The sequence below is a fragment of the Myxocyprinus asiaticus genome, chromosome 15 (genome assembly GCF_019703515.2).
Source record: "Myxocyprinus asiaticus isolate MX2 ecotype Aquarium Trade chromosome 15, UBuf_Myxa_2, whole genome shotgun sequence".
Taxonomy (NCBI): Eukaryota; Metazoa; Chordata; class Actinopteri; order Cypriniformes; family Catostomidae; genus Myxocyprinus; species Myxocyprinus asiaticus.
Window position 1 is genome coordinate 25,010,448 of NC_059358.1, and position 15,225 is coordinate 25,025,672.

General features: G+C 38.0%; 1 protein-coding gene across 4 annotated transcripts in view; it reads left to right on the forward strand.

Moving 5' to 3' along the window:
- LOC127452438 (cell adhesion molecule 4-like) overlaps positions 1-14,948 on the forward strand; it is a 201,384-nt gene extending 186,436 nt beyond the window's left edge. For 3 of the 4 annotated variants that reach the window (XM_051717877.1, XM_051717879.1, XM_051717876.1), the window contains exons 7-9: positions 1,842-1,919; positions 8,220-8,348; positions 13,236-14,948. In XM_051717877.1, the coding sequence (XP_051573837.1) occupies positions 1,842-1,919; positions 8,220-8,348; positions 13,236-13,345 (317 nt within the window). In that variant the 3' untranslated portion in view covers positions 13,346-14,948. The remainder of the gene's footprint in view (positions 1-1,841; positions 1,920-8,219; positions 8,349-13,235) is intronic. The other variant, XM_051717878.1, reaches the window with a different exon arrangement.
- The last annotated feature ends 277 nt before the right edge of the window (positions 14,949-15,225 follow it).

Genomic DNA, 15,225 nt, shown 5'->3' on the forward strand with positions numbered 1-15,225 from the left:
CAGGTGATAGTAAGAAACTAGCAAGTAAAAGATTGCAATATTTCACATTTTTGAATGACTATACACTAAACATAAAACAATTGCAGTAGTATTGTATCGTAAGCAAGATATTGATTCAACATAGGATCGATCGGTCCCTGCTAATTTCAATCCCCAAAACCGGTTGCACATCAGATGAGAAGTGCCACATCATGTCACAGCTAGGTCAACACACAGGTATATTGCTCACAGAATGCATTTGTACAGTGAATAGAGTTGGCAGTTAAGGGTCGCACAGACACTGTCAGCATGAAGTTGACTAGTCGCTTATCACATGAGTTATAAAATGGCATCTGTAGAAAATACAGCAGGTGTGAAGCCCTGTGGCTCTGCGCTCAATATGTGAAGTGGCTCAAATGAAAGCTACTATGATAAAGACGACACAAATGCTACAGTAACCTGCAATATATGCAAATTCACCTTCAAATATTGTGCTATGCGTAATCATTTAAAAAGGCACCATGATTTTCAACATGATCAGCACTTTGTGTGTTGGAATGATTTTTTTGAATTGGACTTGACTTTTGGGCTTAAAATCAGTAGTTGTGCAACCCCTAGAGGCAGTACAAAACAGTGACTCTAATCACTGCACAAAGAAAAGTTACATTTTACAGGTTTTTGCACTTCAAAAACGAACAAAGTGACGTTGATGAGTTTGCAGTTTGGTGTATGAAAAAAAAAAGTGCAACTGTGCAAACTGAAAAATTAAAGGGCAACGTTTATTATGCAATTTCTCTATATGTTGCCTAGGATGTGTTCAAGCTGTCAAAATCTTGTTTATGAAAAATTGCATATACACAATGTATCTTCTAGCATAATCTAAATAATGTATGTCCCTTGACGACTGAGCAGCCCCAGAAGTTGGATCTGGATGCCACTGACAGATTCTGAATGGTTTTGAATTTTAGGATGCTCTGTGTCATCCCCTGCACTGTGTGCTGCCTCCCTCAACATTTTCAACCCCATCCACCCCCCCCCCCAAAAAAAAGCAATAACTTGCTGAAAGACAGTCTTTGGCCATCATAATTTATCATGCAGGCCTATGCCGTTTTGTGGAGGTTAGTGCTTCTATGTTGATGGTCTAGCTGGTGGACCATCATAGCTATAGCAAAACATGGTGAAGCTGGTTGACCAGCATGATCTTTTTAAGTAGAGCTGGTTGACCAAGGAAGTCTTTCTAGTTAAGATAGTTAAGAAACCGGAAGGGTATACCAGCACACCAGCATCCAAACAGCAACATATGTTTGTTTCTACCTCTTTTCAGCCGGTTATTGCATTGTTTCATTCTGGATTGTATTGAAGGAAAAAAGGTGATAGACTGATATGCAGATGGAGGAGACTGCGAGAGGAATGAAAGATGGAGTGAGAAAGAGCAATTAGGCTAGTACTTATATTAGAGGTGTGGAGGATGGTGAGCAGAGCAGAAAGACTGATGATCTTTGGGACGGAGGGATTGAAGATTACAGTGTAAGAAAGAGAGAGAGAGAGAGAGAGAGAGAGAGAGAGCGAGAGCTGAGCTGAGGGTGCACGGTAACTGCAGTATTTTTTAGCTGTGAGGGATTGGAGGGCGTAACATGAAGCTGCTGCACCCTGCTGGCTGGAGATGTAACACACAAAGATAACACTGACCCCTGCAAAAGGGTGTTAATAAGGAACAAGATTGTTTGTTTTCTTCTCACATACTCACGCAAACTTGCATACTCTGCAGACTGACATGCCGCATTTTGCATTTCCCCTGCATGTGCTTGTATTTAGTTGCAGCAGTTTGTAAATAACCCTGTTCCACTGCCGTTTCCTTCTAGTGTCTCTCCCTCCCACCTCTCATCCTGCCATCACTTATCCCATCCTTCCATCCACCAGTAATGCAGAGGAATACAAAGGTAACACCCTTTTTACTCTTTTCACTTTACCTTAGTTCTCCTCACCTCTCCTCCACTACACTTCCTGCCTCACTCATTTATTCATACTTCATCTACAGTATTTCACTTACTAATTTATTTATACTTATAATTCCAATTATATTACCAGTCAAAAGTCTGGACACAGCTACTCATTCTTTATTACTTTTTAATAAATACTTTTGTATTTTTTTTTTTTTTTTTTTTCACATTTAAGAGTACCGTAATAACAAAGTCGTCAAAACTATGAAAGAGCACAAATGTACGTATGGATATTATAATGGCTGCTTTTCCATTACTATCTGATCCAAAAAGTAATAATTAAAAATATCATTCTGTAAAAAAAATTCATAAACATAGTTGTCTACAAATTTCAAGTATTTTAGCATAAGCCTTTAGATCAAAATATTCTTAATATATCTGTGAAGAGCATAAGTGTATCTAAACTTTGACAGGTATTGTATATTAGTTCATGTTTCTTGCTTCAAAAACAGTTGTAATTTAGTTTTACATGACCATTTCCACCCCCTCTCTTGATTTTAGGATTAAACACACTGTTTTGGTTAATGTACCTTAGAAAGTTATTTATGTAAATTACCTCTGTAGTGATTGGTTAACCTCTTCACATGTGAAATTAATTACAATTTTATTGTGTTTCCTCCTCATTCTTAGTAAACATATGTGTATTCCTCCCTGACTTCTCTCCTCTAAATGCTTACCTTCAAATCAACCTCATTCCATATGTTTTCTTCTGCTAGAAAATACCAGTTTCTTATTTTCTTATTCATGTTTTACTGTATTATTGTTCCTTAACATGCATGTGCACACACTCCTATTGTCTTCTAAGTGCCCTTGTCATCTGAAGCACTAGCGCTGCTCTCTAGAGTATCTACTCAGCTGCTGTGCCTTGTTTTTCGCTACCATTTGAGAATCTCTGAACAGATGAAGGGACACATGCTGAAACGGGAGAGAGAGCAAAAAATAGAGTGGTCCCACAAAGAATGACATCTTCAGCAGTATCACTTGTCATCCATAATGATCTGGGACGTGGGGTCGGGTCAGAAGAGAGCCCTAGAACCTCCCACACCTACAGAGCTACTGACAGTCTTCACTGAACTCCAAGATATTTGCACATCAGCAGAGCAATAAGTCATGCAACACTGCACAACCCTCACACAGATTATCACGCACACACCTTCTGTCTGACTGACCTGCAGAAGATTATATCAGATCTGTTTCTAACATTTTCATTGGACGCACTTCACAGGTCCAAGTCACTGAATCTATCACCTTTTGCTGTCTTTTCTTTTAAAGCTTTCTCTCTAACACCTTCAGTCTGTGCCAGTGGGGCTGAAACAGGGTTTAGAGGGGCGTAACGGTTCACAGAAGTCACAGTTTGGTACGTACCTCGGTTTTGTGGTCACGGTTCGATACGAGTTCGGTACAACAGGAAAAAACAAATCCCAAATGCTAGGTTTCTTTTCATTTATTTTGAACAGACAGTAGTGCAAATTACAGTTTGTTCCACCTAGTGGCATTTAGTCCTCCCTGAGGTAGTTGGTACAGTACAGCCTCCTTAAGTGTATTACGCACTAAGCAGTAAACAGAATGCACTCTTGCATAGGCTATATTTTTTTGTAGGGTTGATAAATACAAAAGGTATTTGGTCACAATCAGCTTCAAAACTGAAAAGCATATCTTGTGTTATAAAAGTACAAAATAAATAGAATAATGAAAAATAAAACTTGTGCATTAGGAGAAGCCATTCTTGTTTAGGGTTGGTGCATAGATGGTCTCTTCTTCTGCTCTTTTTCCTGTTGTGGCGGTTAGCAAACAGCGGTGCATTACTGCACACGCCCCCTTCTGGATTGGAATGGATCGCCTGTGACTGACTCTGATGTATTCTTCGTCTGACTGCATGCACCGAACCATGACGTCAGTGTGATGGTTCGGGACGAATACATGTACCGTTACACCCCTAATATATATACATATACTGTATATATGTTCAAATACGACCATTAGGGCTGCAGTGGTACATTTATCCGTGCCGAACGGATACAGGGCTATCGGTACAGTGCACGCAATCACACAAATTATTTCGTATCTTAGCATGCATGAAACCAATATTAAAACAACATATAAAAAAACAACACAAACCCCTTAGAACTAAAATGAAAAAAGATTGCAGAGCAACACAGGACTGCACAGAACCAAAACTTAACAGACAGAGTGCCACATGGTACCCTAGAAACTGTGGATCTGATAAATGCATGTGAAGTTTAGACTAGCTACTGTAGCTCACTATTTTTCCTAACTGTGAAGGAACTAAACAAAATATAAATATGTTGGACTGAAATAAGCCAGAGATTGAAGACACACCGCTATCTCTAAAATCTGTTATTTGGGAGATTATGGTTTTGCAGTAAACTACAGTAATACTGGTAAACGAGTAGTGAACAGGATGAAGGCTGTGCTTCGGCTCTGTTTCACCGAAGTCGGGTATGTCTCAAGAAGCACATCTTACATGATGGCTCATTTGCACCAACATCATCCTCATGTGTCTCTTGAGCTTACGGGAGAAAAGCATAAACAGCCTGTGCAAGTTAGTCTCTGCGTTCAAGCAGCCTCTCACTGCAAGCTCAGACAGAGCTAAAGCAATAACGAATGCCATAGGAGTAATATTTCAACAGCAGGGAACATTGTCAATGCTAACAGATCCACCCTCTCCTTTGATAATGTGGATATTCAAATTTTCCTGAAAAAAAAAAAAAAAAAAAAAAACTTTAAAATTGAGTGATAAGTACAAATGAGCTGAAAGGTAAAAGACACCGAAATCTGCACTGCTAATGTCTTATTTATTTTTTTTACAATGATTATAATTGCACTTTTTTACTGTTTATTATTGATATTTTTATACAATGTGCATATAAGGGGCTTTTTAGTTTTGTATTGTAATTTCATTGAAGAAATATTCATAGTGCAGTCATGTATCAATGAGCCTTCACAATAAGAACTGTTGCCCATCAGCCACTGTGTTTTCAAAATATATAATTGAAAGAAAGATTCTTTGTTTTCCCTGCTGTGCCGAAACTGTACCGAACTGTGAATTTTGTGTACTGTTGCAGCCCTAATAGAGAATGGTGCGAAAAACAAAAACATCCAGCGAGCGGCAGTTCTGTGGCTGAAAACGGATTGTTTATGACAGAGGTCAGAGGAGAATGGCCAGACTGGTCCAAGCTGACAGGAAGGTGACAGTAATCCAAACAAACACACGTTACAACAGCGCTATGCAGAAAAGCATTTCTGCTTGTCATCTAAAAACAAGAAACTGAGGCTGCAGTGGGCACAGGCTCACCAAAACTGGACTGTAGACGATTAGAAAACAAAAACACCTGGTCTGATGAATCTTGCTTTCTGCTTCAACATGCAGATGGTAGGGTCAGAATTTGGCATAAACAACATGAACCCATGGATCCATCTTGCCTTGTGTCAACAGTTCAGGCTGGTGGTGGTGGTGAAATGGTGTGGGGAATGTTTTCTTGGCACACATTAGGCACCTTAATACCAATTGAGCATCGTTTAAAAGCCACAGCCTACTTGAGTATTGGTGCTGACCATGTGCATCCCTTTATGACCACGGTCTACCCATCTTCTAATGACTACTTCCAGCTGGATAAAGCACCATGCCACAAAGCACACATCATCTCAAACTGGTTCCAGGAACATGACAATGAGTTCAGTGTACTCCAGTGGCCTCCACATCCACCAGATCTCAATCCAATAGAACACCTTTGGGATGTGGTGGAACAGGACATTCGCAGCATGAATGTGCAGCCCACAAATCTGCAGCAACTGTGTGTGACCATGATTGTGCATGGTCGGCGCTGAATCAGCGGGAGAGTGAGATAAAGGGGAGCCGGAGGTGCCAGTTCGAGAGAGAGAGACGCACGCGGCCACGCTGCATATGTGTCCTTATGTTTTGTTCATTTATATCATTAAAAGTTATGTTTACTGTTCAGCCGGTTCCCGCCTCCTCCTTGCCCATCCTTAACTGTAACAAGGAGTAGGCGGGAACCGGCTGAACAGTAAACGTAAATTTTAATGATATAAATGAACATAAAACATAAGGACACACAGACACACATGCAGTGCAGCCGTGTGCATCTCTCGCTCTCTCGAAATGGCGCCTCTGGCTCCCCTTTATCTCGCTCTTCTGCTGATCAGCTGATTCAGCGCCGGCTGTGCACCATCACGGCCCGGCCATGCCCTCCTCCACATCACACTGCATTATACTGTCATGTCAGTGTTTAACATCTCTAAGGAATGTTTCCAGCACCTTGTTGAATTCAGGCCATTCTGGGGGCAAAGGGGGGTCCTACCCAGTATTAGGGAGGGGTACCTAATAAAGTGATCACTTAGTGTATATGTTGCACCTATATACAAGTATTTGACCTTGACAACCATATTTCATATTGGCATTAATTGACATATAAATGATTGCTTAAGTAAAGAGAACAGACATCACAGAAACCACTCATTTCAGGAGAGAGAACTTATATTTATATACCAAAATAGCCAATCAATGCACCATTGACAATTGTAATTATTTAAAATTATTTGACACTTTTTATATAATGTTTTGATGTTAAATTCTTGACATTTCAGTACACTTCAAAGATCAAAGCAACAGTGTTCCCTTATAGTAAGAACACAGAAGTCTGATATACAGGTATATTCTATACACTCTAGAGACTGTTTTGTGTGAAAATCCCAGGAGAGCAGCAGTTTCTGAGATACTCAAACCACCCTGTCTGGCACCAACAATCATCCCACATTCAAAGTCACTTAAATCAGATTTCCTACACATTCTGATGTTTGGTCTGAACAGCAACTGAACCTCTTGACTATGTTTTCATGATTTTATGCATTGAGTTGCTGCCAGATGATTGGCTGATTAGATATTGGCATCAACAGGAAGCTGTACAGGTGTTCCTAATAAAGTGGTCAATGAGTGTATTTCAGAATACTACAAAATGACCCTTTTTATATAAGTAACAGATACTGTATTTTCCCAGATACTAGTGGAATTTGAATATGTACGTATATACACAAATATATGAACTCTAATTATATATACATTATATATACAGTACATACACTGTACAGGTATATATATTTGTAAATGACCATATATCAGCCTTCAGTGTTCTTACTATCAGGCAACACTGTTGCTATAGGGAGTTTAGTAAGTTTATGGTTAGATGCTTGGATTTGCCTTTTTAGTGCAAGGCAGAAAGGCACTTTTAGGCAAACCTGTTTGAAATATCAGTTGCTAAAACTGAAGCTAACTACACCCCTGCGCCCTTTTTCATTGATCTCATTACTTTTTCTCTCTTTGCTCTTCTTCTCTTTGGCTTGCATTTTTGCTTTCTCCAATTGCCAGCAAGAGTTGAAAGGAAAAAGGCTAAGTTTTCTCGAAGAGAAGGAAAGAGAGAGAATAAGAGAGGAAGACAACTGCAAGAGAAGTACACTGACGTGGAGACAGAGGCTGCAGTCTCTGTCTATGTCCCTTCTTCAGTGCCGGGTGGCTGGCTCCCTGAAAAGTGCGCTTGAGACAAGGAGCACTGTTAATTTTTCATCTTTATAAAACAGACTGCTAATGAAATCTTAGTCGACATCCTGTTCAAAGGCGCTGCGCCGTGCCTCTCTCCAGACCTCCCACTGTTTCTCAAGCGTTTCTCTAAGATGTGCACATTTTATAGTCTTTTTCAGACACTTGCAGAAACTTTTCGTGTCAGTGATGTTGTCTGTTTCCCTGCAAGCAAGCATACTTTCCTTCTCGGTCTTTATTTTCTCATTTGTTCTTGGCCTTATTGAAATTGAGAATTTATTTAAATGAATTGAATAAATTGAATACTTTTATTTTAAATTAAAAAAAGTATTTTACATAAAAGGATAACACCCTTTTTTATATACAGTTAGGAAAAATATGCCCTCAAAAATGCCTCTAAAATCATTTCCAGAGGAAAAATATTTTTTACAGTATATATTTCTGAAACTAGCACATACACACACTGATTTTTCCCAGACATCTTTCCTCTGCAGTCTTTCCCTGTCATTTTACACCATTAAACATGTAAAAATGTGAGCAATTCAAATAAATCCGCAGGATTATTTAATCACATTTCTACCTGTCTCTTTCTTTGTTTCCATTTCCTTGGCGTTTGGTTTTTAGTTTAAATGCTAAAGCTAAACCCCTTCTCTTTGTGTATGTCTCAGATCCCGGGGCAGTTGTGGAGACCCACAGTGCAGTTCCATATGCAGTGATAGGGGGCATCCTGGCTCTGCTGGTCTTCACTGTCATCTGTGTGCTCATCGTCACCATATGGTGCTCAGTCCGACAGAAAGGTGACCTCCTCTGTCCACACGTATTTAACCGGCCGTGACACACTGACATGCTACACCTCAGCTTTAGAGAGGAAGGTAGAAATAAATCTAAATAGCAGAGAGCAGTGGTGGCTGGTGCTTCTCAAGTGTGGCGAAGACAAGATGTCACATCAATTTGAGGAAAAAAAAACTGTTTTCTTAGATCTGAAGTTTGCAGTGATGCTCCTAAGAGCTGCTTCTCAAATTACTACTAAACATTAAAAATATTCAGCGGAAATAACTGTCCAAGCGCAGAACTATATTTTTACAGTAAATGGCAATAGACAAGAGACAAGGTTATGGATACTAAATGAAATGTTTTATGATAGACTTTCATCTTCCAGCACTCTGTGTACTGCTTTGTTTTAAAATTGCAAACATTGTCAGTCACATATATCACTGTTTCAATTATTAGCTGTTGTAAAGTCTCGCCCATTTAAGAGCTTGTCCTCACATTATATAGAGAAGCCAGGCTTCCAGATGGAACAAAAATACATTGATTGAAATATAGTACTATGATGCTCTCATAGTCTCCTAGTGAAGCACGGCATCCAGACAGGACTCAAAGTGATGCATTTACAGTGTCTTGTCCTAAGCACAGAGTAATGTAAATTAAAGCGGATCATGTTACTTGAATATGGGTCAAAAAAGACCCAGGTGATTTCTAAATGCTTATTCTTTTTAAAACTACTTATTTTTTCAAGGAAAATTAACTATAATGATAATTTAATTTATAATTTACACATTGAAAATGTGGAGCAGAGAATAAAAAAGCTTGTATAACAGAAATATTGGCAATTTCAGTGTTTGGTATTAAAATATGAAATGTCTCATCAATGTTACTCACACAAACACATACAAACAAATAAGTAAAATGGATTAGGATTAAAAAAATAAATAAAAGAAATTTATCAAAATAAAATGGTGATAAACTTGTAAAATGACTGCCTTATATACTCTATATTGCCGTATGACACTACATTTCTACTCTATGCAGTTATAGTTGTTGTTCAGAGAGGTGAGTTGTACTGAAAAAAGAAAAGTTGCAGATTCAAACACAGTAAGAAGTGGTCCAGGTGCTAAAACCATTGTGCCTGTGATGTGAATTAGGCATCTAACCTCAGGTTGCTCCATGAGGACTGTACTTGTAATGGGTGTAATATCAAACACGCTGAATATAAGCATCGGCTAAATGACAACTTTCTATACTTGCATACTACACATAAATTTAAATGTGAACATGGTATTTAACTCATATTTAATTACATAACTAACTGAAAAAAATCTATGTATTACAAAAATAAAATACCAGTGTAAAATGCATTGAATACCATAGGAAACACACAGTATATGAGTTAAATAGGCCCACATATGCATTCTAAGTGTAGTGATGCAAATTCTCTTATAATTTAAACAATATTCAACTGTATGTTATAAAAGTCACTTCACATGATAGAACACACCTATACTGAGGACAGGGTTGGGGAGTAACGGAATACATGTAACGGGATTATGTATTTAAAATACAAAAATAAATAACTGTATTCCACTACAGTTACAATTTAAATAATTGGTAATTAGAATACAGTTACAGTCAAAACGTATTTTAATTACTGAAGAGATTACTTTGCATTTTTTTTTTCATTTGTTTCATTTAATATTTAGTCCTTTCAGATGGGAAACATTTATACATATAAATTATACATATAAAAGTGCATTTAAACAGCGATGAAACACTTTCTTATGATGTGTTACATTCATACGAGCAGACAGAGAAGTAAGTTTGAAGTAAGTTTGGAGCAGAAGAAATATAAATAAACCTTGTGTAAATTGTCAGCTTTACGCTAAGCTAAAATGCTATTTCTAGCCATTTTACATGCACATGTTACCAGGCACGATCATATTTTTTATCAAGAAAATTCACGTTAGATCATAATTTCTTTTTTCTAGTAAGACCTTTGATATTAGGGCAAAAATCATATTCTTGATAATAATTTTTGTATTGTTTCCTGTAAAAATATCTAAAAATCCTTAAAACAAGATCAATTTGATTTATCTTGTTTTAGAAACAACACTGCATAAGATATTTAGGTTTTTCAGAGAATGTAGTTTTAACATGTGTATTTTGTCTTACTGTACTGGCAGAGTTTTTATAGTCAAAACAAGTGAAAAAATCTACCAGTGCTGAAGAAGTAATCCAAAGTATTTAGAATACGTTACTGACCTTGAATAATCTAACGGAATACGTTACAAATTACATTTTACAGCATGTATTCTGTAATCTGTAGTGGAATACATTTCAAAAGTAACCCTCCCATCCCTGATTGAGGAATACCTGGAGATGTGAGGTCATTTTTGACATTCTAGGGTTAAACTTATAATGGATGGATGGATGGATGGATGGTGTAGTTGTTAGATATATCTTGTGATCCTGAGGGGAAGACACAGGAACAGAGTGTCAGCATAAATATGTTTGAATGAGAGGAGAGAGAACAAAAATGGCTTTAGAATACTGTGCCAGACCTGTAATATAGAAATCTAGCACAGGGAAATGTGGGAAACATTGGCATGGCCCTTTTTTTGTCGACCGTATCGTGGCACATCTATAAAGAAAACTTAATTACCTTGTCACTGAAGTCTTTTGAGAACATCTGGCCCTCTCAGTGTTTCACCATTTCCAATAAAGATCACAGCACTTGCAAATTGGGGGCGGAGGCTAAGGGGGCCAAGGAACCAGAGCCCACCTGCCAATCAAAGTCAAAAGCTGTTATTTCACCCATCAATGTTAAGACACAGAGCATTAGGACTGAACCTGTCTAACCTTGGGCTAGCTGGAAAGGCAGAATGGAAATGATTAATCAGAGGTTCGTATAGGAGACACGTAAGTGGAACATTAAAGCTCCTGATGCATTGTCCTGGTCCTGTGCGGTCTGTGACACCACCATTTTTTAATGACCACATCAGCCTCTGCTTTACACTGGTATTGTAGAAAAATAAAACTGTACATAAATAAGATCGATTTTTTTAATTAAGCAGTGTTGTGCCAGTGCCACAGAGATACTTCTGCCAGAGTTATTTGAGTTATTTGTCCCGATGCCACAGAAGAAAAACCAGTGGCTCATATAATGAAGAGAATAAAAAGGTTATATTGCTGACTTTGCTGTAAAACATTAAGGATGATTGTATCTCAAATTGATCTTGTGATTAATTAAAAGTTGATGTGCATAAGTTCCCCAAAGTACAGTAGATGACTTTTGCTGGCCCTGCAAAAAAATCCCTAACTGTTTGTCTTCTGGGCAGAAACATGATGTCAAACAGGTAATGAAGGTTCAGATGTAGGCGAGGCAGATACATACGTTGTACAACACAACGTCATCAAATCCCAGGGACAATTTAGTTTTTGGCATACAGATTGAAGCAGATTTGGTATAGGTAAAAACATAAGGGGAAATATGCAAAGTTTGGGTATTTGGCATAAAAATTAGAGACTAAAAATATACAATAAAATTTAAAAAGTAACATATTAAAATAAAATAGGAATAAACTATTATTAAGATAAAAATAACTAAACAATTCTAGATACATATAGATATATCTACAAATGTAAAAACAATATTAACAAATATAAATAATCATAACTTATATTATAAAGTATAAGAGAATAATAGGTAAAGTAAGTAGGTAGGTAATTTAAAGTAATATTTCACCGGGGACCTGGGTAGCTCAGTGAGTAAAGACGCTGACTACCACCCCTGGAGTCGCGAGTTTGAATCCAGGGCGTGCTGAGTGACTCCAGCCAGGTCAACCAAATTGGCCCGGTTGCTAGGGAGGGTAGAATCACATGGGGTAACCTCCTCGTGGTCGCTATAATGTGGTTCTCGCTCTCGGTGGGGCATGTGGTGAGTTGTGCGCGGATGCCGCGGAGAATAGCGTGATGCCTCCACACGTGTTATGTCTCCGCGGTAACACGCTCAACAAGCCACATGATAAGATGCGCGGATTGACTGTCTCAGATGCAGAGGCAACTGAGATTCATCCTCCGCCACCCGGACTGAGGCAAGTCACTGCGCCACCACGAGGACCTAGAGCGCATTGGGAATTAAGCATTCCAAATTGGGGAGAAAAGGGGAGAACGAATTTTTTTTGAATATTTCACCCCAAAAAAGTTAATTCATCATCACTATCATCAGTTTACTCACCCTCAACCAAACTCGTATTATTTTCTTTCTTATGCTGAACACAAACATTTTAATGAATATTCCATTCCGTCTTTTCAATTAAATGGCAGAAGCTTTTAAAAGCTGAAGTGTGTGATTTTTGTCCACTAGCACAACCGAACGGTATTGAAAAATAAATATTGTTTTCAATCAGCTTTTAAATACAACCCCTTGTCAGCTGTTGATTGCACAAACAGAGAGTACTGCCCCAGCTCACAACATTGGTTGAGTCAATGTTGTTGTGTCGGGCAGGACAGGCCACTCAAAACAAACAGAGAAATTTTTAAAGCACCACAGAGACACAGTGTTTACAGTTTTCAAGAAAATTAACCTGCAAATGGCTACTTATAGCTTTCTCTGTATAATAAGATGGAAGTATTTTAACACCAAAAGAGTTACATTATTTAGCTTTAAGCTTTAACGTGAATCCTTACCAACTGCTATTGTAATTAACATACAGGAATATTAATTAAGATTTTTCCTTGTGTGTTCTTTATAAGAATAACCGTAATATGGATTTGGAATGACACGAGGGTGTTTAAATTGACAGGTAGTTGTATGTAAAAGTGACAGTAAAGGTTTTTCTTTGATTCCTTCATGGACTGAATATTGATCTATTTGACAGAAATTGTATCTTTCTCTCTCTCTCAAGGTTCATATTTGACTCATGAGGCCAGTGGGTTGGATGAACACGGTGAGGTGCAGGAGGCATTCCTTAATGGTAATGACGCCAGCCAGGGCAAGAAAGAGTACTTACTGTAGCGCCGCCCTAGTGGAGCACTTCAGAAACACTGGACCGCAACAAAATGCATACCACAACCACACACACTGCTCCCAAACAGACCAACACACCACCACAATGACAACGAGAGGGAAGCATCACAATCGTGCCATATGAAGATGGAGTGGGAAGGAGAGGATGGAGAACACAGATGGGTGGAGAGAGACAGCAAGAGAAAGAGAGAGCGCAAAGGATAATAATAATAAAAATAATAATAATTATTATTATTATTATTATTATTATTATTGGAAGAGATGTGAGGAACCACAAACACCATCTCTTGTCTCGCACTCACACACACACTTTCTGTTTTCAGTTGTGTGTGAGATAGTGACAGTTAGCTGTAATTGTAGGGCCAGGAGAGAAAACTGGCCATTCAAAATGGGCCAATCCATAACTGGACACAATGACATCGCTGCGGGAAGCCACAAGCGCTTATGAGCTATTGAATGTCCCAATGTGAGCAAATTGAAATACCCAGCATTGCCAAAGCATCTAGGCTTCAGAGTAGAAAATAAATCCACCAATCACAGCACTAAGAGCTTAGTGCCGCCCTCATTAAGTAATCATACCGGGCTATCGCTGTGTTTCACCCAGCGACTGAATTATCTGCTCATGTTGGCCAAAACCTTGCACACAATTGCCTACTTTCAACTTAGTGGTCCTGCTGAAGGACAGTTCCTCTCATTTTGATCCTCTCTCAGTGATTCTCAGTTACCTACTCTCCAATTTTCCTTCCTCTCCCTCCTCTATCGCTCCACTATTGTTTGTTAATAATTAAGGGATTAGACATGTTCTCTTTTACGAATGAATTGTAGTGGATGGCTTGCTCTGAAACTGTAAAAATGGGGGGTTAATTATCGAGAAGCATCACTGGAAAAGAAGAACTGCAAATAGCTTGAGAAAAAAACAAGAAGGGGGTTGGCAAAGAACATGTGAGAAATTTAGATTTTATGATTGCTTTGACACAAAAACACTTACACATCGAAACATATCTCTGAAGTCATTATTTGTATGGAAAAGTCTACATAGTAAGCTAAATTACTCTTAAGAAATTGATAATAAAAAATATTTACTTTTGCACGCATTACAAAGCGATGCTATCATACTAACACAGAATATTAGCTTAGAGGTGCGAAAATGAACAAACTACTGTTACATCATCTTTAAAAAAATGGAGAAAACGAAAAAAAAACATTTGTCTTAAAGAGATATCTGAGGTCTTAATTGTTTTTTATTAATTATCATTTGGACTATTATGATTATGATGTTGTTATTGTTATTATTATTACTGTTATTATAATTGTAAATGTTATAAATTGTATACTTCCCATGCTTTAGTTTTACCTGTAGAAAAAGCTGTGTACCCACTTTTCTCTCTGCTCTTTCATTCGCTTCAGTCTTTCTTGATCTTTCTATCCTCTTTGTGTCCTTCTACTTATTTGTCCATCTCCTATTTGTCTTTCACTTCCTGTTTATTTTATAGTCTTTGCGTCGCTGTTGATATAGCAAACTGTACATCTTTATAGGGGAAAGATACCAAGCACGACAAAATAAAATAATACTTAAAGAATCTCATGTGAATGTTTTTGGAACGTGACTGACCTAGAGAAGCCTCCTGCAATACTCTCATTAAAGAGCAGCAGAAGACTAAATTTTTTGAGTTTTACTGGTTACAATAAAATTGAGGAGGAGAAAGGGAGGGTATTTTAATTAGCTGAAACAGCCAGATACAAAGAGAAATAACAAAGGTGAGATGATGAATCATAAGAACGATGGAGAAGGGAGAAAGAGACAGTGAGAGTAGGTACATTAAAATATGACTCCTCTATTATTCCAGAGAAATCAATATACGTTTGTG